We start from the raw sequence: 25,135 nt of genomic DNA, 5'->3' as shown, positions 1-25,135 counted from the left end.
GAATCCCCTTAGCAACTTAAATTAGATAACTTGACAGAACTTGGACTTGGGTCAAAATCTGGTGAGCTAGTAGAGATATTTAGCTGTTTGACAGAATGTTTCATTAACGTTTCTATTAAATTTTGTGTCTGTTCAGTTGCTCTGATGGTGTTGTCATTGATATCAGTCACGTACGGAGCCTTGGTTTGTAACGTCCTCTCCATCCAGATCAAGTATGATGACTACAAGATCCAGCTGAGACCAATTGCTTACATTTGCATCATCCTCTGGCGGACCTTGGAAATTGCCACAAGAATCACCGTGTTGGTGCTTTTCAGCACTGCTTTGAAGGAATGGATCTTCGCAGTGCTCTCCTTCGACTTCCTCATCCTTTTCTTTCTTCCTTGGGTGGAGTTCTGGTGTGGCCACTCACCTTTCCCTGAAAACATCGAGAAGAACTACAAACGGTTTGGCACAACTATAGTACTGTTGCTTATTTCCTTCCTCTATGCTGGAATTAACGTGTTCTGCTGGTCAGCAGTCCAGTTATTGCTCAGCGATCGTGATTTAATCAGCAAGAAACAGAACTGGGTCAGGCTCTTTATCTATTATACTCTGCGGTTTATGGAAAATGCGGTGCTCCTACTTTTATGGTATTTTTTCAAGACCGAAGAGTACGAATACTTTTGTGCCCCTTTGGTGGTGGTCCAACTTATCATTTCTTACAGTCTGGCCATCATCTTCATGCTCCTCTTCCACCAGTACTGTCATCCATGCAGGCAGCTTTTCACCCATAACATTGTCGATTGTCTCGCATGCAGATGTTGGAGGGGCCCTCATTTTGAGCCTGCAGATCAGAATTCATAATTCAATATTTTCACTGTGACTTCAGGTAGGTGTGGTAAATGTGCAATTTTGTTGCTTCTTTCAGTGTTACCTCTCTCTGTGATAAAGATAAATACATGTGAATTGCGAACAGGCTGGTGAATTTCACATTGCTTTGTGAAGGTCAGTTTAATGCTTGAGAAGTGCATGCTACTGTAAAACTATGACTGTGCACAGATATTGCTTTCTAAAATGCACATTAAGTAAAGAAGAATAAAGACTACTTTGAACTCCTTCCAAGAAGACCAGGAATCGTTATGCGAGCCATTCTCTCTATCAAAGTCTAAGAATGTCCAGGCGGATAAACACGTCCTTTTATATATAAAAAATGTCATGGAACTTTGTCTATTTCCGGTTATCAAGGCTGGATCTTATTGGTCATGTGATTTAATTGAACATTGTTCTTAAATTGAAAGTATATAGAAGATGAGCTTTTCATCTGGGCCATTTGTATGAGGCAGCCCATGTAGCAGCTTTTGAGTGCCATGTCTGAATCTTTCCCAATGCTGAACCAAACTTATTTTGAAGATGTGTTTGAAAGTAAATGATTTTTGATTGTAAAAGCAGTTTATATTTTTCATTTATTATTGACTCTGTTTCTTTTAGCCAGTTTTTATCTTCCATTCTTTAATCCGTTCTATATTGCAGTTGACTTGGTTCCATGTGAGCCATGATAATGGAGTTGACCTAAAAATGGTTCAATCACACTGTGGTTCATTAGCTCACATTTTCTGGTAGGATTCTGTGAGGATTAATCCTAAATACAATATAACTGTCTACTGTATAATCATTCAGCCCTGGAATGTTGAGGCCAAATAAATTTCATCACATACTTTGCACATCTACCTCTCAACTTGCAGAAACTAATATAATAATATATTCCTTTATTCGTTCCACACCGGGGAAATTTAGTGTTACAGCAGCAAAATGGATAGCAAGAGGTCATTCATCTATCCATCCGTATGTATCCATCTATCCATCCATCCGTATGTATCCATCTATCCATCCATCCGTATGTATCTATCTGATTTTGCCAAAACGGTAAACCATAGCGCCACAATTTTTGCGCCACCTTAATCACCACTCTCGCGGCGACTGTTTCTAGCAAGTTTTATTTAAATTGGTCTTATATTTTTGAAGTTAGAGAGGTTTTAAAGTTAAAACATTTCATTTATAAACACATTTTTTCAGTGCTGTGCGTATATGACATCACCAGAGGGCACGCACGACCTCTCTCCTCACTCGCACAAACAAGACGGACGCCGTTAGCGGAGCCGTCCGCCAGCAATCAGGGGCTCCCCTCTCTTCTCTCCTCTCTCCCCTCACTCTCCCCACTCTCTCACACCCGGAGGACACTCCCGAGCAGGAGGGAGATGGTCGGACTGATGGTCCACTCATCCTTCCCTTCAGTCCCTTCAAACTACGGCGTCCTTGAGTCCCCCCTCCCGCCCGGGCCCAGCGCCCCGCACCGTTACCGCACACAAGCGGGTAGCTTCTCCTCCTCCTCCTTCAGCGGCCACTTCCACCGATGGCGGCGTCGATGAGGGCCTCTGCCACCGACGGCCCCGTTGCGACTTCAGAAAGATGGCGGCCGCTCTCCTCCTCCTCCTCCTCCTCACACTCCATGTTGTATGCACCTCCCGCCGCGCCTCACTCCTCTCTCTCCTCCCCACTCTCCCAGACCCGCTGCTGCCCGACTCGAGTAGTGCGGCGCTCTCTCCTCCTCCCTGCACGCTCGGTAAGTGCCTTTCGCCGCCAACGGCTCCACGGAGGGGAGTGGACGTGGGGGCCGAGTGGGTGGGGTGAGAGTGGGGCTGGGGGAGGAGAGAGGGGGGGAGGAGGGAATGGGGTGGGGGGAGGAGAGAGTGGGGGAAAGGGGGGTGGTGGGGAATGGGGGTGGTGGGGAGAAGAGAGAGTGGGGGTGGGGAGGAAGGGGGGCAGTGGGGGTCAGGGGAGAGTGGGGGTGGGGAAGAGGGAAGGGGGGGAAGAGGGGGTGTGGGGGAAGGGGGACAGTGAGAGTGGGGGTGGGGAGGAGAAAGTGGGGGAGGAGGGGGTTGGGAAGAGGGGGAGGATGGGGAGGAGAGAGGGGGCGGGGAGGAGCCCGTGGAGGTGGGGGAAGAGTGGGGCTGGGGAGGAGGGAATAGTGGGGGAAAGTTGGGATGGGGAGGAGGGAAGATTGGGGTGGGGGGAGAGTGGGGTGCAGGCAGGAAAAGTGGGGGAGGGGGGAATAGGGGTGGGGAGGGGCTGGGGGAGTGTGGGTGGGGGCAGGGGAGGGGCAAGTGGGGGTGCGTAGGGGGGATTGAGTGGGTCAGTAGGGGGAGGAGGGGGGATAAGAGGGATTGGGTGGAGGGTGCTACACCAATACAGGAGAGGCTTTGGGTCCAGGGCTCCTCAGTCACACCCTCTCCCCTTCCCTGCCCCCCTCTATGAGGAATGGGCTCACTTGGTCTAGTTATAAATAAAATTAAAGACAAGGAACAATTGTCATCAGTTTACCGTGTAGAAATTGTTCTGGATCATAAAAATGCGTTCCATCTCATTTGTGTTAAGAAAGATATTCCATTTGGATATTGTGAGATGCAAATGTGAGTGCTCACAATCACGATGCCAGAGACAAAGTCGTGGAAACAAGACAAGTTTATTCACGAGTCTGCAGAGCCGGGTGCCTCTCCAAACCGAGACACACCGAGACAAAGACAGTGCCTTCTCTTTATACAATACAACTTTGTTGAATCCCCCTCCCCTTCGGGCTCCTTCCAATCAGAGCGCTGAGGTGCACAATCTTCTGTACCGCCCCGGGTACCTCCCAGATCATACATTGCATGTGCATGGTAATTAGCAGTTTCCCGATCAGGGGCGTATTTGCAATATTCATTTACCTCATTGAGCAAGCGCAGTAGTTATCCACATGACCCATTTCAACCCTTTCCTGCCGCTTAGACACTTTCTTAAATTTACGGCTGTTTGTGCAGCCTGTCTCTGTCCCTGTACCACGTTATCGGTGCCTTAACGAGCGCGGTGGTAGTTTAATCATCCTGTCCCTGACGGGGTGGTAGTTTAATCGTCCTGTCCCTGGTGGGGTGATAGTTTAATCATCCTGTCCTTGACGGTTTAATCGTCCTGTGGTTTAAACCAGGGTGGTTTAATCATCCTGTTTCTCACAGATATGAATCCAATGCTTGTATTTTCAATTCCTTTTACACAAGCATTTGCCCAAAACTACTCAATGTGGATATTGCCTTGCTGATTTATTAAAGATTAGTTGAAAACAACATTTTTAAACTTGCTATCGGAGGAAATTTGTGTGTTTGACCTGAATCTGACCTGTCACTTTCATAACTATAGCTGAGGTCAGGATAGCGGTCAAAGAACATTTCATACAGCAGAGGTGTGTGACAACACTATCATGTTAGCCATGTGTTTAAATAAGGATTTGTGGGTCTGTTTCCCTGTTCTTGTCATATTTTTATTTTCTGCGTATAATCCTATATTTTAACTCCCATGCATAGCAATCTTTGTTCTAGTTAACTCTGCTTGCCTCCTTCAGTTTCCCCTTTGATGGCATTTGGTCACGCCCAAGGGAGCCATATCACTAATAACTACTCTCCTGGGAGTGATCGCTGCCCACCCAGCTCCTCCTCTACCTGCTGAGAATTCCTCTTCCAGTACCCACATTCCCCTTTTATCAGCCTCTCTCTGATCTATTAATTTGTTTTTTTTTCCATTCTTACATCTCTTCTCTCTAAGTATTATTCTCTAGATTATAGAGGAACAATGTGTTAACACCAACTATTGTGATACAAATAGTTCTACTATAACGCATGTTTCCATAGTGCTAATTGAATATAAAGCGATTGATGAATTAAGGAAACACTATTTGTATTATGCCAGCTGAATTGTTTAAAACGAGATTTTGATCTGGAACTTGAGAACCGCTTAAAAGCTACTTTGGAAATTGGCAAGCACAAAATTAGCAGTCATGGTTAAAACAAAATGGTTATAGGGAACACGGGTATTGTTTCCATGTAACCTTTGTCTCTTAAGAGTACAGCTGCTAGTTTCATCACAGGTGGCCATTAAAATTGATGTAATCACTTCTATTGACACTTGTGCAATGGCAGTCTTGAACAATGTAACATACAGGCTTCAGTATTTTTAGCCTGCAGAAACAAAAAAATGAACACATCAATTAAAAAGCTTTTTTTTTAAAATCCTGCAGGAAATATAACTTTGTTATTGTGAGTTTGATACTCCCTGAACCCCTTTTCCCCTATTTCCACAGTTGCTTTTATGTTGTCTATTTCTATAACACGTGGTTTCTTAAGAATGCAGCTATATTGCATTATATAGAACCATCTGCATCACAAGATGGTAAATCATTCACTCAGACCCTCTTACATTTATTAGTTTAAATTTATTTGGAAATAAAAGGTAACATGTCCCAATCACCAGCGACCAGTGGCACTAACATCTGTGTGTCAAAGTGCTTTGAAAAGAAGGTTCTCGACCAGAAACGTCACCCATTCCTTCTCTCCAGAGATGCTGCATGTCCTGCTAAGTTACTCCAGCTTTTTGTGTTTATCTTCGGTTTAAACCAGCATCTGCAGTTCCTTCCTACACAAGTGCTTTGAGAGGTTGGTTATGGAAAGTATCAACTACTACCTTCACAAGAACCTGAACCAATCACAATTTCCTAGGGCCACAGGAGATCAACAGGGGATGCAATCTTGCTGGCTCTACACTCTGCGCTGGACTATTTGGACAACAAAAGTACATGCACTAGGTAGTCGTCCCCATCAAACGTCACCAGGCTCTGGGAACTGGGTCTCTGTGCATCCCTTTGCAATTGAATCTTTGACTTCCTCATCAACAGTGCACAATCGGTACGAAGTGGCAAGAACACTTCATCCTTGATAACTATCAGTGCAGGGGCACCTCAAAACTGTGTGCTCAGTCCCCGGTGTCACTTTTTTCCATTGTTGAGGATGGTTATTTAATCTTTTTGTTTTCCTCACATAATCTATTTCTCTCTCGTCACTATTTTGTCATGCATTGCTGTTTCCTAATACTCTCCTAATCCATGGTCTTGTGTCTAAACATAGCAACATTATAAGATGCTTACTTTAATCTAATAGTAATGTTACTTCCTTATTTAGTAATAGATGGCGCAGACAGCGATGGGAACTTGAGTTCTGATGCTCTCTATTGCAATTTGAAAACATAATCTACTCTAATTATATTAGCAATAGTTACCCTGAGAAAAAAAGAACTAAAATAATCTGTTGTTATGAATGAAAATATCCATGTGAAATTTCTAATCTGTAAGGAGTTTACAGAAATTAGTCAACAACACAAAGAACTCCTGATTCTGGTTTATATATTTTTTTAAAAGACACCTGGAGTAACTCAGCAGGTTAAGTAGCATCTCTGGAGGACATGAATAGATAATGCTCTGGGTCGGGACCCCTCTTCAGACTGATTGTGGTAAGGGAGGGATAGCTGGAAGAGGTGGGGGTAAGTCAAAGTCAGGAGAGTGATAGGTGATTACAGGTGAAGGGGGTTTGATTGGCAGATTGTTGGACAAAAGGCAGAGATAAAAAGGACAAAAGGCTGTGAGACAAAGGGAGGAGAAGCATGCAATATAAATTCAGAGGAAGGGATATACTGTAAGTGGGAGAGACGGGTGAAAAGGAAAGGGAGGTGGGTTTGTGGGAGAAATGGGTGTGTATCCAGTTTGGGCATAAGGGAGGGGGAGGGGGATGGTTAGTATAGAAATCAAGGAACTGCAGATGCCAGTTTGCAAAAAAAAAAGACACAGTGCTAGAATAACTCAGCAGATCAGGCAGCATCTCTGGGGAACATGGATAGGTAATGTTTTGGGTTGGGACCCTTCAGGTTAATTGTAGGGTGAGGAAAAGAATGTCGGTGGAAATGAGGGGCAGGACGAAGCCAGAAGGTAATAGGTTGATACAAGTGGAGAAGGATATTTGATAGGCAGATGGTTGGACAAAGGCCAGAGATGAAAAGACAAGGTATAAGACAAAATGATTTGAAGAGTTGAATTGTGGAAGGAAGGTTGGTGGATGGGAAATGTGGGGCACAGGAGAGGGGGAGGGAAAGGAGAGGGGGGCGGTAATATGGGGGAAGAAGGGGTGGTTATGTAGTTCCCTAAAATTGGATAATTCAATGGTCAAGCCATTGTGTTCTAAATTACCCAAGTGGAGTATGAGGTGCTGTTCCTCAAGTTTGTATGTAGCCTTATTCTAGCAATGGAGGAGGCTCAGTCCAAAAAGGTCAGTATTGGAATGGGAAGAGGAGTAGCAAATGGAAGATCCAGCAGGCCTTGATGGACTGAGCCCAAGTGTTCAGTGAAACGGTTGCCGAGTCTACGGTTGGTCTTGATGTACAGGAGGCCGCATCAGGAACACTGGATGCAGTAATTAGATAGTTACCTAAAATTGTAGAATTCAATGCTCATACTGTTGGATTGTAAACTACCCAAGGTGAGGTGCTGTTCCTCCAGTTTGCTAGGTGGTCTCACTCTGCCTATAGAGGAGGCTCATAGAAAAGTCAGTATGGGAATGGAAAGGGGAATTAAAATGATTAGCAACTAGGAGATCACAAGTTTAGAAAAGTTAGAATCGTCCTTGCATCTCTCAGATTAGGAAAGAAAATATACATAAATTCATTTTCTGATTTTGTCTAGTGAAATTGTGTATTTCGTGATTGATTTTGGATATGATATCAGTATTGAACAATATATCTTGAGACTGATGCAGTTTTGATCTATTCCCTTAAAAAATATTAATTACTTGTTGTTTATGATTGCTTTGACAGTTTCCTCCGCCAAATGTGATGTATATTTTGATACGGACTCTCGGCAAGGTTATTGTGCTAGTTCTAAATATTGCAGTAGAGATTACTGAATAGTAACTTGACAAGAGGCTACTCATAAAAAGAAAAGAAATAACCGTAGATGCTGGAAATCTTAAATAAAACTAGGAAATGCTGGTAATACTGAGCAGATTGGACAGCGTCTTTGGAAAAGGAAACTGAAATGATTGTTTCAGATCATTGACCTGAAATATTAATGAGACTGTGCTCTCTTTGCAAGAACAACCCCTCTGGCCATGCAGCACTACAAATTTGCATCCACTTAAAAGATGTCTAAGACATTTAAATACCTCTTTTGAAAAATTACACTTTCAGCACTGCAGCACTGGCTCAGTGCTCTACTGGAGAATCAGCCTAGATTTCTGTGTTAGTACTTTAAGTCCTGGAGTAATCCAGCAGGCCAGACAGCATTTCTGGAGTTCTCCAGAGACACTGCCTGACTCGTTGAGTTCCCCCAGCGCTTTGTATCCTTTTGTGTGAACTAGCACCTGCAGATCCTTGTTTCTTGATTTCGGGAGAAAAGAATGCTGTTAACCAAATATAAACATGCTGAGATCACATGCCTTTACTTTAAACCTGCTTCACTTAGAGGAAGAAAATGCCAGGCTGAAGAAGTATTTGAACACATTTCGAGTATCAGTGCAGATTGTTAAATTTATGCACTCTATGGTATTCCCAACATACAAATCCAAGGTAAAACCGAAGCAACTGTATGATTTCTCAAATGTCTTGCAATATTGACCCAGCAGGATATCATTGGAAAGAGTTGACCTCACCCTAGGCTATAAACTGGTTAGGTATAAAGCTGGCAGCAGCCTTGCAGAGGCATTTTCAAATGCAGACCTCAACAACAAAAGTAAATGTGGGAATTCAAGCCTGCAAGGAAAATTTCTATATTTTCATAGCTGGACCTAATGTTTATAAAAGCTTGCCTGCTTATATGAAGATCAGTCTCTAGCCTGATTTTGTTGCATGGAGCCAAAAGCTGCCATTAGATTTAAGGGTCTACAAGTAACTGATACAGTGTGCCTGTGCTGTGGTGAAAATGGGAATAATCTGTTCACATGTTTTACACTAAGTTGTGCTACTTGTGATGGGAGATTCAGTAATTGATGTACATGCCTATCGATCTGTTGCACTTTAAGATACTGTAAAAGCTAAGGAATTAGCACTTTCAACATAAAGAAGCCTCATCTACTGCGTTTAATGCTGCTGCTGCACAGCCCAGGTGACCTGGATACGATCCCTGTTTCAGGAGCTTTCTGTGTGGAGATTGTAATTTTCCAGCTGACTACATAGGTTCCCCTCTGGCTTCCTCCCACATCCCAAAGATGTGCTGGTAGGTTCACTTGCTGCTGTAATTATCCCGTGAGTGGCAGGGGAATCAGCAGGGAGCTGAAGAGTAAACGAGGTAAAACACATTGTTGGGAGATGACAAGAGAAATGCAGGGAGCAACACACACCACTGTGCCTCATCCTTTTTAACTTCACTAAATCCTTTGACTTTGATGTACTTTCCTCACACTTGGCTGCCCACAGAAATTCAAGTTCATCCAAGGGGGCTGGAGTGCATCCTTGACAAGGATGGCAATGCTTTAATTTGGCGTAAACTTTGTAAATATTTTGGTCTTCGGGTCTCGACTCAAAATGTCACCCATTTCTTCTCCCCAGAGATGCTGCTTGTCCTGCTGAGTTACTCCAGCTTTTTGTGTCTCTCTTTGGTCTTTTATCAATCAGCTTCCACCGGTCAACATTGCACATCAACAATTCTCAGCCATACCCTGGAAAAAGCTGACAGCTATTTCTCTGCAAAGGTAAACAACTGCAATGAAATTCATCATTGCCCTCAATACGTCAACACAGCCATTGATCAATTGAGGAAAAGGATGTTTGAAGATCAAGACATTATTAGTCACGGTCAGCCCTTGTTAGCTATCCTCCAGTCTTTTGGCACCTCACCCATGGCTACAAATATCTCTGCCTGTGGCCCTGCAAATTCTTCCATAGCTTTCAGCATTGTCCAAGGATATAGTTGATCAGGTCCTGGCAATCGACCTTTAGGCATTTTAAGACCTCCAGCATCTTCTTCTCTTCATGAAATCAATATTAACTTCCCTAGTTCCCTAGCATCCATGTCTTTCTCCACAGTAAATACAGATGTTTCTCCGAAATTCTCCACTTTAACTCGATGGGTAAGTGATTCAACATCCATGTTCTCTCTTAAGCCAACATTGAGGGACCTCATTACATTTGGTCAGCAAGATTGGGTACGCCACATTATTCATATGGCAGACTGCAGACTCCTCATATACCATTGAGCTCTGTCTCATGAAGAGATTACTAGGCAGACAAAGAAAAAGATTGGAGAATGTGCAGAAAGTCTCCCTGAAATAATGCAATGTTTCCACTGTCACTTGGGAATTAGAAATGTAGAAACATAGAAAATAGGTGCAGGAGGAGGCCATTTGGCCCTTCAAGCCAGCACCGCCATTCACTGTGATCATGGCTGATCATCTACAATCAGTAACCTGTGCCTGCCTTCTCCCCTTATCCCTTGATTCCACTAGAGCTCTATCTAACTCTCTTTGAAATTCATCCAGTGAATTGGCCTCTGCTGCCTTCTGTGGCAGAGGATTCCACAAATTCACAACTCTCTGGGTGAAAAAGTTTCTTCTCACCTCAGTTTTAAATGGCCTCCCCTTTATTATTAGACTGTGTCCCCTGGTTCTGGACTCCCCCAACATTGGGAACATTTTTCCTGCAATTAGCTTGTCTAGTCCTTTTATAATTTTATACGTCTCTATAAGATCCCCTCTCATCCTTCTAAACTCCAGTGAATACAAGCCCAGTCTTTCAATTTTTCCTCGTATGACAGTCCCTCCATCCCAGGGATTAACCTCTTGCCAATGATCATGTGGAGAACCAGCCTTTTAGACAGTATTGGAAACTTCATATCCATGCCACATAAGCACACAAAGCCCTGTCTAAATGGCAGAAGCAAAGCCCAACCCATAATCTACTCACCCACTCATCCTGTGAATAAGTCCGCAGTTCCCAAATTAGTCACCTCAGGACCCACAAACCATCCTTCACCCGTATTCTGAAAATGGAATGTTTTTTAAATTTTTTTATTTTATTTAAATTTTAACAAAACAAATACATGTATGAACTCATAGTACGCGATGGTACCTACATTATAAATTTGATTATACATTTTAAATTTGATTATACCTGTATTGTTCTGTATTATCTCCCCACCTACAACCCCCCTCCCCCCACCCCCCAGTTAGAAAAAAGAGGAAAAAGGAGAAGAAGAAAGATAAAGAAATAAAAAAAATTAAAAAGGAAAGAAAGAAAGAAAGAAAGAAAGAAAGAAAGAAAGAAAGAAAGAAAGAAGGAAGAAGGAAACCTGGAGACAAGAAGGAAACACTTCCGGCTAATTTCTTATTAAATTCTTTTTAGGGGTATCAAAAAAATCCTAAAATTAAATATTTCCAATTCTTAATCCTAGTTTTAAAGTGAATGGGTTCCAAAGTTTCAAAAAGAAATCATATTTATTTCTCAGATTATAAGTAGCTTTTTCTAATGGGATACAACTACGCATTTCTGCATACCATCTTGCAATTCTTATTTCATTGTGATCTTTCCAAGTGACCGCCACACATTTTTTTGCTATTGCTATTGCTATTTTGAGAAATCTTTCCTGATATTTATCTAAAATTAATCTTGGTAATATTCCTTTAGTATCTCCCAATAAAAACAACCTTGAATCCAATGGTATGGTCTTATTCATCAATTGTTCCAAAAAGTTTTTTAGGTCTTTCCAAAAAGGAGTTACCTTAGGACATGCCCATGTGGAGTGTAAAAAAGTACCCACATCCTGGTTGCATCTAAAACAAATTTCAGGTAAATTTGGATTTAAATTGTTTAATTTTTTCGGAGTTAAATATAGTTGATGTTAAAAATTGTATTGTACTAAACTATATCTCACATTAATAGTATTTTTCATACTTTCTAAACACAATCTTTCCCAACTTGGTTCATGAATGCTAATATTCAGATCTGTTTCCCATCTTTGTCTTGATTTTTGAATTCCTGTCTTTGGACTAGATTTTTGTAACAATTTATACATTGAAGATATAATTTTTTTAGTTCCCTTGCCCTGAATCAGGGATTCAATTCCTTTAATTTGAAATAAAAACATTGAATTATCTAACTTTTCCCTTAAAAAAGATTGTAATTGATAATAGAAAAAAATACTATTCCCTGGAATTTGATATTTGTTTCTCAATTGAGAAAATGTCAAAAAATTATTTCCTTCGTAGCAATCTCCAATATGTTTAATACCCTTCTGTTCCCAGACTTGTAATATTTGATTATTCCAAGCAAACGGCAGTAATCTATTTTTTACGAATGGAGTTTTAGCTGTTAGAAAAAATATTTTATCATTAGCTTTAACTGTTTTCAACAATATATTAATTAAATGTTTTAGCAAAGGTGACTCTTGATCCTTAACTAATAGCTTCGCTTCCCATTTATAGATAAATTCTTCTGGGCATAGTTCTTTTATTTTATCCATTTCAATTTTAACCCATGCTGTTTTTCCACCCTCTTGATAAAAGGATGAAATAAAAATAATTTGTGCTGCCAGATAGTAATTTTTTAAATTTGGTATTTACAGTCCACCTAATTCAAATTTCCATGTTAATTTTTCCATAGACACTCTTGGCATTTTACCTTTCCAAAGAAAATTTCTCACAATTTTATTTGGTAAAGGTATAGGCAGTGTTTGAAATAAATACTGTAACCTCGGAAAAATATTCATCTTAATACAGTTCACTCTCCCTAACAATGTAATTGGAAGATTCATCCATTTCTTCAAGTCCTCCTCAATTTTTTTAATTAGTGGTTTATAATTTAGTTTATACAGATTATTTAACTTATTATCTACTTTAACCCCTAAGTACTTCATGCCTTCTTTTTGCCATTTAAACTGACTTTCTCTTTTACATTGATCATAATTACCTTCAGAAAGAGGCATTATTTCAGTTTTATCTTTATTAATTTTATATCCTGATACTTTCCCATATTCTTCCAGTCTGAAATATAATTTTCTTAAGGATTCCAATGGTCTAGTAAGACAAATTAAAACATCATCTGCAAATAAAGTAATTTTGTGATTTTCCTGATTCACTTTAAATCCTTCAATGTCTAAATCTGATCTTATTAGCTCTGCCAGAGGTTCAATGGCCAATACAAATAAAGCCGGTGACACCCACTCATCCTGTGAATAAGTCCGCAGTTCCCAAATTAGTCACCTCAGGACCCACAAACCATCCTTCACCCGTATTCTGAAAATGGAATGTTTGCAGTTATTCCAAATGTTTGTCCATTATAATTCAGTTGCGCAATAAGAGAAAGTAATGCCAGACATCACCATTGTGATCAGGCAGGAGATGATATCACAATAAGAGTACGTACTATGTGATGAATAAAAAAGGACATCATCCTATGTGCATCAGGAAATCTTCGATGCACTGGCCATCAATTTTTGTCCATCATTCTGATATCAGAATGTAAATGTATTTGTTCTTCTGGTGCTGTTAACTTGTTTTACAGTTTTATGTTGCAGGTAAATGAGAACCATTTTTTAATCCACATATGTCTTCGTATATCTAATGAAATCATCGATGCACCGGCCATCAGTTTTTGCCCATTAAAATTTTGGATGAAATATTTCCAAACATCATTGTCATTTCCTGTTTCCAATTTAGTCACGGTGCCTCATAACTTGGTATCATCTGCCAACGTGAGTATAAAATTCTCTACATTTTAGGACTCTGCATTTGTTTTAAAAAGTCATGAATAACAGTGGTAAATCCCCATGTTATGCAGGACCTCAGCATAATCAGGGATCCACCCCTGTAAACATACAAGAAACTTTGGGCACGAGATGCCCAGAAGTTTTTAACAAAATTCCTAAGGTTAATTTTCTCATTGCCAATCTGAGACTGCATATTTGCAATCACCGCACTGAGAGGATATAAGATGAAACACACCACCATGCCGTTGAAGCCCCCAGAGATAAATGCAGAAATCCCACTGGGAATGTCTTTTTCCAAGAGTACGTTCTTAATTGGGTTCTTCAATGAGAAATAAAGTGCACTGCCTATTCCATTCCTCAACAGAATAGGGAGGAAGCCTCTGTAATATCCAAGTTGCAACTTATCTTGGAAGCTATAGGAATTGAACAGGTTTAAGATGCTTTGGATGCTGGGAAGTTTTGCATCTTTCCTGTGGTCTTGGAGGATATTTTGGACACGTTCAAATGGGGTCAGCACCAAGGCTTCCACGGCTCCAGATAATGATCCTGCAATGCAACGATGATACACATTTGTATTCTCGGACATCAGGCTTCCAATGATGCTGTCGTAGGTGCCAAACAACAATGTGCCTTGGATTGTTTTAGCTAGGAGTGGAGGGAGAAGTCCTCTGTAAAACCTGTGGAGGCCTTCCTGACGCAGCTGAGCAAAAGCTTTCCGGACAATGCTGCCATGAATTTGCTGTCGAAAGATTGTTTTGTGGATTGGGAATGTCAGAACTGTGGCAAGACAACTGGATGTAGCCCCAATTCCACAGTTCTTCAGTGAGGTTACCACTGATGTGGTGGCTGCGTCTCCAGTGTTCTGCATTTTTGCTTCTGTAACAAAGAGATTTAAAAAAAATTATTGCACAAATCTTTACAACCTATCAGCTCTACTTAACCCATGCTGTACTCAAGAACAGGAAAAAAATATTATAATGGTACACTTGTTGACATCTCCCATTAGATCAAATTTTTTGTTAATTAGTATCTTCCTATATAAATTCTTGTAACTAAATTGCTTGCAGCTGGGCTCGTTTGAAAATCATGAAATTTAACGTAAAAATTTAATTAGAAAAAAAGTTAATTCAGAAATGCATTGGCCTGGAAAAAGGCACAAATTTATAGCAAAAACAGGATATCACGTAACAGGATAACAGCCTTATATTTTTATTGTCATGTTTCCTAGTTCACATTTAGAGTGGATGCCTGCTACTGAAAGTAACCTTAAGGAAGAGATCTTTTTCCTCTTCAGCAATCTATTGGGATTAAGCATGATTTACTGCACCTCTGATTTTGTGGATCTTGCTGAGGACACTGTGGAAATAACAGATGAGCCATCGGTTCAGTATCCTCTCTATTCAGTATTCTCTCAGCTAATTGAATTTGATCTTAATATCCTCTCTTTTTGAAGCACCAGATGATACAAAAATGGGTGGATTGCAGATGGTGAAGATGGCAGTGAAAAATCGCAGTAGGATCTTCAATGGACAGGTGGGCTGAGGAATGGTTGATGGAATTTAATACAGAAATATGTGAGGTGTTGCATTTTGGGAAGTCTAACATGGGCAGGATCTACACAGTGAATGGTAGGGATAGAAACATAGAAAGTAGGTGCAGGAGGAGGCCATTTGGCCCTTCGAGCCAGCACTGCCATTCATTGTGATCATGGCTGATCGTCCCCAATCAATAACCCGTGCCTGCCTTCTCCCCATATGCCGAGTCGAGTAGAGGGATCTAGGAGTGTAGGTGCATGGTTCTTTGAAGGTGGAGTCACAGGTAGATAGGGTGGTTAAAAGAGTATTGAGTATAGAAGTTGAGAGGTCATGTTGTGGTTATATGTTATAGGAAAGATGTAGTTACGCTGGAAAGGGTACAGAGAAGATTTACAAGGATGTTGTCAGGACTTGAGGGTCTGAGCTATAGGGAGAGGTTGAGTAGGCTGGAACTCTATTCCTTGGAGCGCTGGAGGATGAGGGGTGCTCTTCTAGAGGTGTATAAAATCATGAGAGGAATAGATCATGTAGATGTGCAGTTTCTTGCCCCGAGTAGGGGAATTGAGGGGCAGAGGACATAGGTTTCAGGTGAAGGGAAAAAGATTTAATAGTAATCAGAGGGGTAACATTTTCACACAAAGGGTAGTGGGTGTATGGAACAAGCTGCCAGAAGAGGTAGTTGAGGTAGGGACCATCCCAACGTTCAAGAATTCAAGAAACTGTTAGATGGGTATATGGATAGGACAGGTTTAGTAGGATATGGGTCAAACGCAGGCAGTGAGGCAGTGTAGCTGAGGCATGTTGGCTGGTGTGGACAAGTTGGACCAAAAGGCCTGTTTCCACACTCTATGACTATGACATCCAATTGCTCCCCCACACTATGGTATCAGCTCCATTACCATTATAATTATTATAAGAACAAACTACAGCAAAGCGGCAGAGGCCGTACTGAGAAGCGTCGCAGGTAAGAATAACAGGCTGATTGACATCAAAATAAGTTAGAGTAGGGGCGCACGACATCTGTGGTTTGAGGGCAGCAAAAGCACGTTGCTGATGCTCGTGCCACGACCAGGCTATGTCCTTATGCGTAAGCTGCCGCAGAGGAGCTGAGAGCTCACTGAAATTGGGAATGAATTTCCCGAGGTAGTTAATCATGCCCAGAAATCTCTGTACGCTGGTGACATCAGTCGGTGCTGTCATCTCGCTGATGGCCACCATCTTGAGAGGGATCGGTCTTGAGACCATCATTGAAAACATGCCCCATGCAGCTCACCTGCTTGACACGGAACGGACACTAATGGGGATTGAGTTTCAAGTGTACCCCCTGGCACGTTCTACCACCTTCTTTAAATTGGCATCGTGTCCCTTCATGTCTCTGCCGGCGATGATAGTATCATCCACGATGATCGCGCTGGGGAATCCGTCAAAGATTTGCTCCATAGTGCGTTGAAACACCTCGATGACCGAAGTGATACCAAACGGCATTCGTAGGAAACGGTAATGGCCGAAAGAAGTGCTGAAGGTATTGAGCATTGATGAAGCTTCATCCAAAGGAATTTGCCAGAAAGAGCTCTTGGCGTCTAACACAGAGAACTGTTGCCTTACCCATGTGTGCAGCCATTTCCTCCACCCTACGCATGGGGTGATGCAGCCTTTTCAGTGCGGGGTTCAGATCCCTGGGATTGATGCAAATTCAAAGCTCCTGTTTCTTCTTCTTAGTGGCAACTACCGTCGAGGACACCCAGTCAGTGTAATTCTCACAAATGGAGACAGCCTTATCCAACGTTAAGCCAGGGTCGCGGACAAGTTTTCTTCTCAATTTATCACACGCGAGGCTGCACTCTAGTCTGTCCCAAATAAACTCGTTGCGGAGCTGGCCAAATCTACAACTCCTCGCTGCCTTTTTAATAGCACGGATAAAAGATTCAATCATCTCACCGTCATTTACACGTTCGACGATAGGATTGGCCTGGGGTTCGCAAAGCTGGCAAAACTTTATTTTTAGACATTCAGGGTTGTCCGCCGATTCCGCAGGAGTCACAACCGAAGGAGCATCACCGACAGGTGGGTGAGTTATTGCTCCCGCATAGACGAACTGTTGTGCTCACTCGTGAGCTTCATCTCCTGCGAGACTGACGAGCATGTATGCACGAGCCCCAGGCGGTTTGTCATAGTGAGAGGCAGCGATGAATACATTGTTGTTCGAAGAGGTGTCACCACTCTCCGATCTTGCCATAGAACACGAGAGGGTCCAGTTTTTGAAAGGCTTCGGCCCTGGCAGGGACTGTGAAAGCGCTTGGGAGTAGGAGCCGAAGTTGATCCGAAGGTTCACTCCTGACACCATGTAAGAAGCATTGATAATCATAAGTCGTTTAACTTCTTAAAAAGCACTTTATTATAATTACATAGAGACCATGGCATAAGCCTCGAAGGTTTTGCATCGAAGTTCCAAGTAAAATCTAATCAATAGCATCCCACCGATGGCATAGAGGAAGACCCGGCCTGGATCAGGGATCGGGTAGACAATAGGAAAACCAGGTATGGATCAAATCAGCAATCGCAACTGATCTACATTTGCAAGTCAAGTCAAGTTTATTTGTCACATACACATACATGATGTGCAGTGAAATGAAAGTGGCAATGCCTGCGGATTGTGCACAAAAAAGAATTATAGTTACAGCATATAAATAAAGTTAATAAGTTACTATAGTGTAGACAAAAATTTAGTCTCTGGAGTTATAAAAGTTGACAGTCCTGATGGCCTGTGGGAAGAAACTCCGTCTCATCCTCTCCGTTTTCACAGCGTGACAGCGGAGGCTTTTGCCTGATCGTAGCATCTGGAACAGTCCGTTACTGGGGTGGCAGGGGTCCCTCATGATCTTGCTTGCTCTGGATCTGCACGTCCTGATGTATAGGTCCTGCAGGGGGACGAGTGTAGTTCCCATGGTGCGTTCTGCCAAACGCACTACTCTCTACAGGGCCATCCTGTCCTGGGCCACAGAATGCCTGCTTTTGTGCCCACAATATTGATATGGGTGTTCAATTAACTCTCTGATCAATGCTGACGTATGCTGACTGTGGATACCTCAGAAATGAAAACTCCTCTTAAATCATTTGCAGGATGTGAACATTGATGGTAAAGTTAGAATTGATGACTCATCCTTATTTTTGTGCCAGAAAGTGGAATTTCTTGATTCTCTGTCATCGGTGTAGTGAAGATAATAATCTAATATTGGAATCGACTTACATTTTTTGAAGATTTAAATCTTGCCACGAAGGAATGGCATTCCAAGTTAGGATTAGGTGACCTTGATCAATCATCCCCCCGCCTATATGTACCTACCATCTGCTATGCTTTGCCTGCCTCTCTTCTTCCCAGCTTTTATCTCCACCCACCCCTCCAACAATCAATTTGAAGAAGAATCCTGACCCAAAATGTCGCCTATCCATGAGATCAGAGATGCTGCCTGACCTGCTGAGTTACTCCAGCACTTTGTATCCTTTTTTTGTAAACCAGCATCTGCAGTTGCTTGTTTCTATAAGTGGACAAGAAAGCTTGGTAAATAACTTTGGGCATGCCTTGTGAAGCGTTAAACAGAAGACGAATGAAATCTGAAACCAGCAGAAGAGAGAAACAATGTCCGAATTATTCAAACATGAGAAAGAGTGATTATCAGAAATTGCTGAATTCAGTGTTGAACCCGGAAGGTTGTGGTTTGCTTAGTTATAAAATGAGGCCCTCGGTTCCTTTAAACGATGCTGACTGGGTGGATGCAGAATTAATGGTTGTTCTGCTTGAGGTGTCCACAACCAGTGATTACATAAGTGAAAATAAGTGATCAGTCATTCTGGATGAAAAGAATAACGACTCGATCACTGTGTATATTTACAATAGAGAGCAATAGATTGAGATATTTAAGGAATCAAGGGATAGTGCAAGGAAAGTACTACTTATTACCTAGCACTGTGGTAAAAGATCAGAATGGCAAAGCAGATATGTGGTCCAATTGATCCAACCTTTCTATTTCTTATGTCCTGTGTTCTCTCTTTGGAACAGTATAATAGACTGAAGACAGAGATCACTGTGATAATGGACTTGGGAAATTGAAGTGACATGAGATGGAAGCTCATGGTGACCTACACAGACCAAATATACATGTTCAGTAAGCAGTGATCTAATATGCATTTGCCCAATCTAGAGGAAACTGCTCTGTGAGCACAAATGCAGTATAATCTTTCCTTGATTTTCATTTCATGAGATATGATCGCAACCCATGTCAAGCCTCCTGTAATGCAATGCAAGCCTCCTGTAACTCCACTTTCTGTTTCTTTTCATCCTGTTTCATTTGTATTCCTCCAGTTTCTCTATTTGTATCTTAATTTGAGGGGGGGGGGGCAACTTTTCATCGATGCTGTTGATGTCTTCCACCAGTTTGCTTTTTAGAGCCTATATCTATTTGTTTGTGAGATTAAGAATGATTTAAAGTAGAATTCTGGGAGGGAGGGAAAGTGCTTGTCACTGTTTGTGCTGTTGAGACTACAGTAAGTGCAATACAACATGTTTAGCAGCTTTAAAGGAGCAAAGGCAGGCAATATTACTCTCTGTTCTAGAGAAAGCATGAGGACATCCAGAAACTCGAATTGGCAAAGAAAATGTTGGGGTTCGAACAATATGACTGAATGGAAAGGTTCCAAGTGGCATTTTAAAATCTGGATGCTGAAGGAAGATTCGGGATGATATCGAGTCTCCTGTCCATTGAGTCATTGTTGCACATGAAACCCATCGCATTACAGCAGAAGGACCAGACTTCATCCCAACCAACCCTCCCCTCCCCTGTTGGACAGAAGCTACAAAACCTTGAAAGCACTTGCTGCCAAATTCAGGAACAACGTATTTCCTGGTGTTATCAAACTATTAAAATGTACACCTATAAATCCTGATTTTCCAGCCTATTTCAATACAGACTCGAGTTAGATGCCATCTTGGAAGCAACCACAGTGACTATTCGTGTGCTAGCCACATATTATAATCGCTCCACACTTTAAACTCTCTATTCCATTATCATGTATCTGGCTCGATTATAATCATGTGTTGTCTTGCCGCTGGCTGGTTAGCACACAACTAAAGCTTGTCCCTGTACAGCACATGACAATAAACCAACCGAACTTGGTTTAAAAAAAAATCTTTATGCTGTAACACTATATTTCGAATTTACACAACCTGTTGTACTTGTGCAGGGCTTGATTGTACTCGTGATTTGACTGGACATAATGCACAGCTTTTCACTAGGTGCACATGACAATAATAAATATACCCGATACCTGCTCCACCACGTGCTCCCTGCCCATCTGCGATAGATCAGCCATGACTGAATGGCGGAGTGGACCTGATGGGCCGAATGGCGGAATTCTGCTCCAACAACTCTGCTGATCCCACATTGGTCTCATCAGCTATATTGGAACCCCCAGAACTAATAATATTTGATTAACAGGAATTGCCGAAGAGGAAGATGCACGTTTATGCTTTCAGATGGACTAAAGAAAATTACAGATTTGTCCATTTAATGACTCGTGAAGAGCAAGATTTTTTGTTGTTGTTGTGTTCTGACTCTATTGAAAACAGTGACGTATAAATACTGTAGAGCATTTAATCCTCAGGCTATCCATCACGTTTAATACTTTATAGAGAGAGGCTCTGCCGGAAACGCCTGGTACCTTCATGAGCTGCTGTCCAGCGACGCCCTCCTCTGGCTCCGGTACTTTTAAGAGGCCTTTACCGGTAAAAGAGACAAAGACGGGATTACCCGAGGCCATGTGCTGTATCGTACACATTTCCAAACTTAACTAGTAACAGTCGAAGGCCGCATCTCCGAGACATCCGCCTCTAATTAGCAACGAAGTGAATTACCTTGTCTGGGAATCCTACCGGTTGATTTTTCCAACTGAATGTCCTTCTGGCCATTTATACCTGTCAAGGACACACGACGGTGATGATGGGTGGGTGCTCCGTTACCTCAACTTTTTTTAACGCCTTATTTTGACCGGAGACAATAAATGAAATGGATATTATATCTCCATTCCATTGATTGGACCGCTCTGTGGAAGTGGCGCGTCTGCCGCCGCTCTGATTGGGTCGACCAGCTAGCTATTCGTCGCAAAAATAGCGGATGGAAAGAGGAATGAAGACCCGAACACTGCAGAAACAAGGAACTGCCAGTGCTTTAACTGTAACTGCTTTACAAAAAAGTGAGTGCTGGATGAATTCAGGTAGTCAGGCAGCATCTCTGGAGAACATGGGCAGGCTACATCTCGGGTCTGAACCCAGTCTGAAGAAGGGTCACCTATCCACGATCTCCAGGGATGCTGCCTGACCCCCGAGTTTCTCCAGCACTTCGTCTCTTTAGAATAGTCAATATATTTGTCACATACACATAAATGTGCAGTGAAATGAAAAATTACCCGCAGTTCAACAATAAGACCAATAAAAATAAGCAATAAAAATATGCAAGAACACATACAATCATAAACCAACACCAAACAAAAGAAACATCCATCACAGCGAGTCTCCTCCAGTCACCTCCTCACTGTGATTGAAGGCCAGAATGTATTTTTCTCTTCCCCTGCCGTCTTCTCCGCGGTCAGGCTGTTGTGAAAGCTGCATATCTGTGACCGGAACCGTTAGCTTTGCTTCTCTTTCCTGACCTGTTGAGCGCAGCCATCGTTTTCTGTTTGCATTTTAGATTAAACGGGTGTTGCTAAACTATTGTTCAATGTTTCTGATTCGAATCAATCGTTTATAGACACAAAAAGCTGGGAGTAACTCAGCGGGACAGGCAGCATCTCTGGAGACCCTTCTTCAGACCCGAAACGTCACCTGTTCCTTCTCTCCGGAGATGCTGCCTGTACAGCTGAGTTATTGCAGAATTTTGTGTCTATCTTCGGTTTAAACCAGCTTTGCAGTTCCTACACACTCGAATCAATCGTTTTATCTTTCAAAGGAACTATAGGAATTTTGTTCCACTTCTCTTAATTTTGATTTTAGATAATCGTTTACGTAAGGGTTTTCAGCAGTAGTATCAGTTCTCATTGTTATGTTGGGGTTAAGTGTAATACATTATCGTTCTCCCTGTGACTGCTTGGGTTTTCTCTGGGTGCTCCAGTTTCTTTCCACATCCCAATGACATGCAGGTTTGTAGGTTCATTGGCGACTGTAAATTGTCCCTCGTGTGTAGGATAGAACTAGTGTATGGGTGATCGCTCGTCGGCGTGGACTGGGTGGGCTGTTGTGCCTGTTTCCACGCTGTATCTCTAAACTGATGTCAACGTCTCGTGCCATGTCACTTTGTAGTTACTTTTCCGCTGCAAAGTTAATTTTCCACGCTTGGCAATTGTATAAACATCAAAGCTGCATTACAGTAGTTTTAAGTATCCAAATTTGGAACAGAAATAGGATACGCATCAAAAGATAAGACCGTGACTAATCCGATTGTATCGTCAACACCATATTCCGCATACATTGCTCATCTTTTGGAAGATGAAGAGTTCCAACGACTTGCTGCTCTCAGAAAAAAATGTCATAATCTCTCCTCAGCGTTAATTGAGCCCCTTTTTCAAAAACAGTGACCCCTAGTTTATTTGCTGTGTCGATCCATTAGCCATTTGTGCGAAATAATCAATGAGTTGCCAGAGGAGGTAGTTGAGGCAGGAACCATTTAAAAGACACTTGAATGGGAACGGTTTAGAGGGATATGAACCAAATGCAGGCAAATGGAACTAGCTTAGATATGGGACCTTGGTGAGTGGGGATGAAGAGTCCGTTTCTGTGCTCCATAACTTTATCACATGCACTTTGACTTTCCTTCTCCATCTCATCAAAAACATCAGAACATTGAACTGCCAGTCCTTTCCCTCTCGCAACCAAGTCTCTCTGTCATGGCCACATCATAATTCCACAATACTGAAGGTAACATCATGTCAAATGCCTTCTTGAAATCCAAATAGTGTATCTAATTATTTTTCCTCGAGACACAGTTACTTCTTCAAAGAAAAACAATTTGGGGAAAGAAACGTAATGGGCTTTAACTGTCACATTAAGTAACCTAATCCTAATGAGAAGGATACATTTGCAATTTTCAAACCTAATGGAACTATCTCCAAATCTAGGGTAAATAAGAAAATTAAATCTAATACAAAAGCTATCTCTACCCGTTTACTGGAAACAGATCTGCAGGTTCACAGCTCCACCAATTTGCTCAGTACCACTTCCTAAGTAATTGATAGAGGGGGAAGAATTCAGGGGAACACCCCACCCCCACAAATTACAGTCATTGTTGAAGAACCATTTGCTTCCTCAATTGCAAAATATTCATTTAATTCATTCTGCTATTTTAATGTTTCCCAAATATGAATTTGACAGCCTCACTTTCCGCAAGTGAAACACTCATTTTTAATCACTCGCCCACAAAATCTTTATCTTTTTGTGAATGTCTTTTAAATTATTATATCTTGGCAACTTCAATCCATTGTCCCCACTATTTGGTTAAGATGATTAAAGAAATTCAGTATGTCATAGAGTCATACAATGTGGAAACAGGCCCTTCGGCCCACACCGCCAACAATGTCTCAGCTACACTAGTCCCACTTGCCTGTGCTTGGTTCATATCCCTCCAAATCTGCCCTATCCATGTACCTGTCTAACTGTTTCTTAAACAATGGTATAGTCCCAGCCTCAACTACCTCCTCTGGCAGCTTGTTCCATACACCCACTACCCTCTATGTGAAAAAGTTACCCCTCAGATTCCTATTAAATCTTTTCCCCTTCACCTTGAAACTATGTCCTTGATTCGCCAACTCTGGGCAAAAGACTGTGCATCTACCTGATCTATTTCTCTCGCAATCTTATACACCTCTATAAGATCACCCCTTATCCTGCGCTCCATGGAACAGAGACCCAGCCTACTCAATCCCTCCCTATAGCTCACACCATCTAGTCCTGGCAATATTCTCGTATATCTTTTCTGAACCTTTTCAAGCTTGGCAATATCTTTCCTATAGTATGGTGCCCAGAACTGAACACAATATTCTAAATGCGGTCTCACCAACGTCTTATAAAACTGCAACATGACCTCCCAACTTCTACTCTGACTAATGAAGGTCAAAGTGCCAAAAGTCTTTTTGACCACCTTATCTCCCTGCGACTCAACCTTCAAGAAACCATGCACCTGCACTCCCAGATCCCCCTGCTCTGCAACACTACCTAGAGGCCTACCATTTACTGTGTAGGTCCTGCCCTTGTGCGACATCCCAAAATGCAACACCTCTCACATCTATCTCTGTATTAAATTCCATCAACCATTCCTCCACCCACCTGGCCAATCAATCCAGATCCTGCTGCAATCTTTCACAACCATCTTCACAATCTGCAAAACCACTAACTGTTGTAAGAGATACTCACCAGTCATTCAATAAATCAGCTACCTAATCTGCACTGAAATCACTTTGAGCTGATGCTAGTGCCAGGTTGCTCCAACATCTCACACTCACCATCATCCCTATCGCATCAAAATCCAAACACTGCACTTCAGGAGCCTCACCAAGCCTAAATCACCCAATTTAAAATTGATTGGTGCCTGATACTAATGGACAATTTCAATAGATCACTATGTAAAATCACTTGTTTATCTCAGTAGATACAGTAACTACAACTTGAAGATACATGATGCAATAAATTAGTTTTAATTAATAGTTTAGAAATAATGGAACTCATCCATTACTCACCAATAGCCACACTTTGACGATATATGCTGAAAACTCTATTGTGTGCTGATAATTGATGTTGGCAATAATGTTTAAGAACAGTGGTAGATAAATACAGGCGAGAAAAATCAGTTAATATGATCATTTTGGCCAGGAATATACAAACTTGTAAAAACCTCCGTGGCCATTGCCTTAACCTTTGTGATATCCAACTGTTTTCTAAACAAACAAAAAAGACTGATATTTAATCGTTTTAGACTAA

The 25,135-nt window shown here is 41.8% G+C and overlaps 2 protein-coding genes across 4 annotated transcripts in view; one reads left to right on the top strand and one right to left on the bottom strand.

The window, feature by feature from the left end:
- LOC144600406 (endoplasmic reticulum membrane adapter protein XK-like) overlaps nucleotides 1-846 on the top strand; it is a 21,096-nt gene extending 20,250 nt beyond the window's left edge. Inside the window, exon 4 of the mRNA XM_078411997.1 lies at nucleotides 137-846. Within this exon, the coding sequence (XP_078268123.1) occupies nucleotides 137-846 (710 nt within the window). The remainder of the gene's footprint in view (nucleotides 1-136) is intronic.
- A 10,574-nt stretch (nucleotides 847-11,420) lies between these two features.
- Nucleotides 11,421-21,266, bottom strand: LOC144600404 (solute carrier family 25 member 53-like). 3 transcript variants are annotated; one of them, XR_013548132.1, is made up of 4 exons: nucleotides 21,026-21,266; nucleotides 20,833-20,888; nucleotides 13,240-14,458; nucleotides 11,421-13,109 (listed from the first exon to the last, which is right to left on the bottom strand). XR_013548132.1 is itself a non-coding variant. In XM_078411995.1 (3 exons), exon 3 carries the CDS (start codon nucleotides 14,448-14,450, stop codon nucleotides 13,584-13,586), a length of 867 nt encoding a protein of 288 aa, XP_078268121.1. In that variant the 5' UTR covers nucleotides 14,451-14,458; nucleotides 20,833-20,888; nucleotides 21,026-21,266; the 3' UTR covers nucleotides 11,421-13,583. The 3 variants fall into 3 exon arrangements, 2 of the variants coding, with proteins under 2 accessions (XP_078268121.1, XP_078268122.1); XM_078411995.1 differs by having other exon boundaries at nucleotides 11,421-14,458; XM_078411996.1 differs by lacking the exon at nucleotides 20,833-20,888 and having other exon boundaries at nucleotides 11,421-14,458.
- Nucleotides 21,267-25,135: the final 3,869 nt, after the last annotated feature.

Source organism: Rhinoraja longicauda, chromosome 15 (genome assembly GCF_053455715.1).
Source record: "Rhinoraja longicauda isolate Sanriku21f chromosome 15, sRhiLon1.1, whole genome shotgun sequence".
NCBI classification, from domain to species: Eukaryota; Metazoa; Chordata; class Chondrichthyes; order Rajiformes; family Arhynchobatidae; genus Rhinoraja; species Rhinoraja longicauda.
Note: the sequence above shows the minus strand (reverse complement) of the source record. Positions and strands in the feature narration are given on the sequence as shown.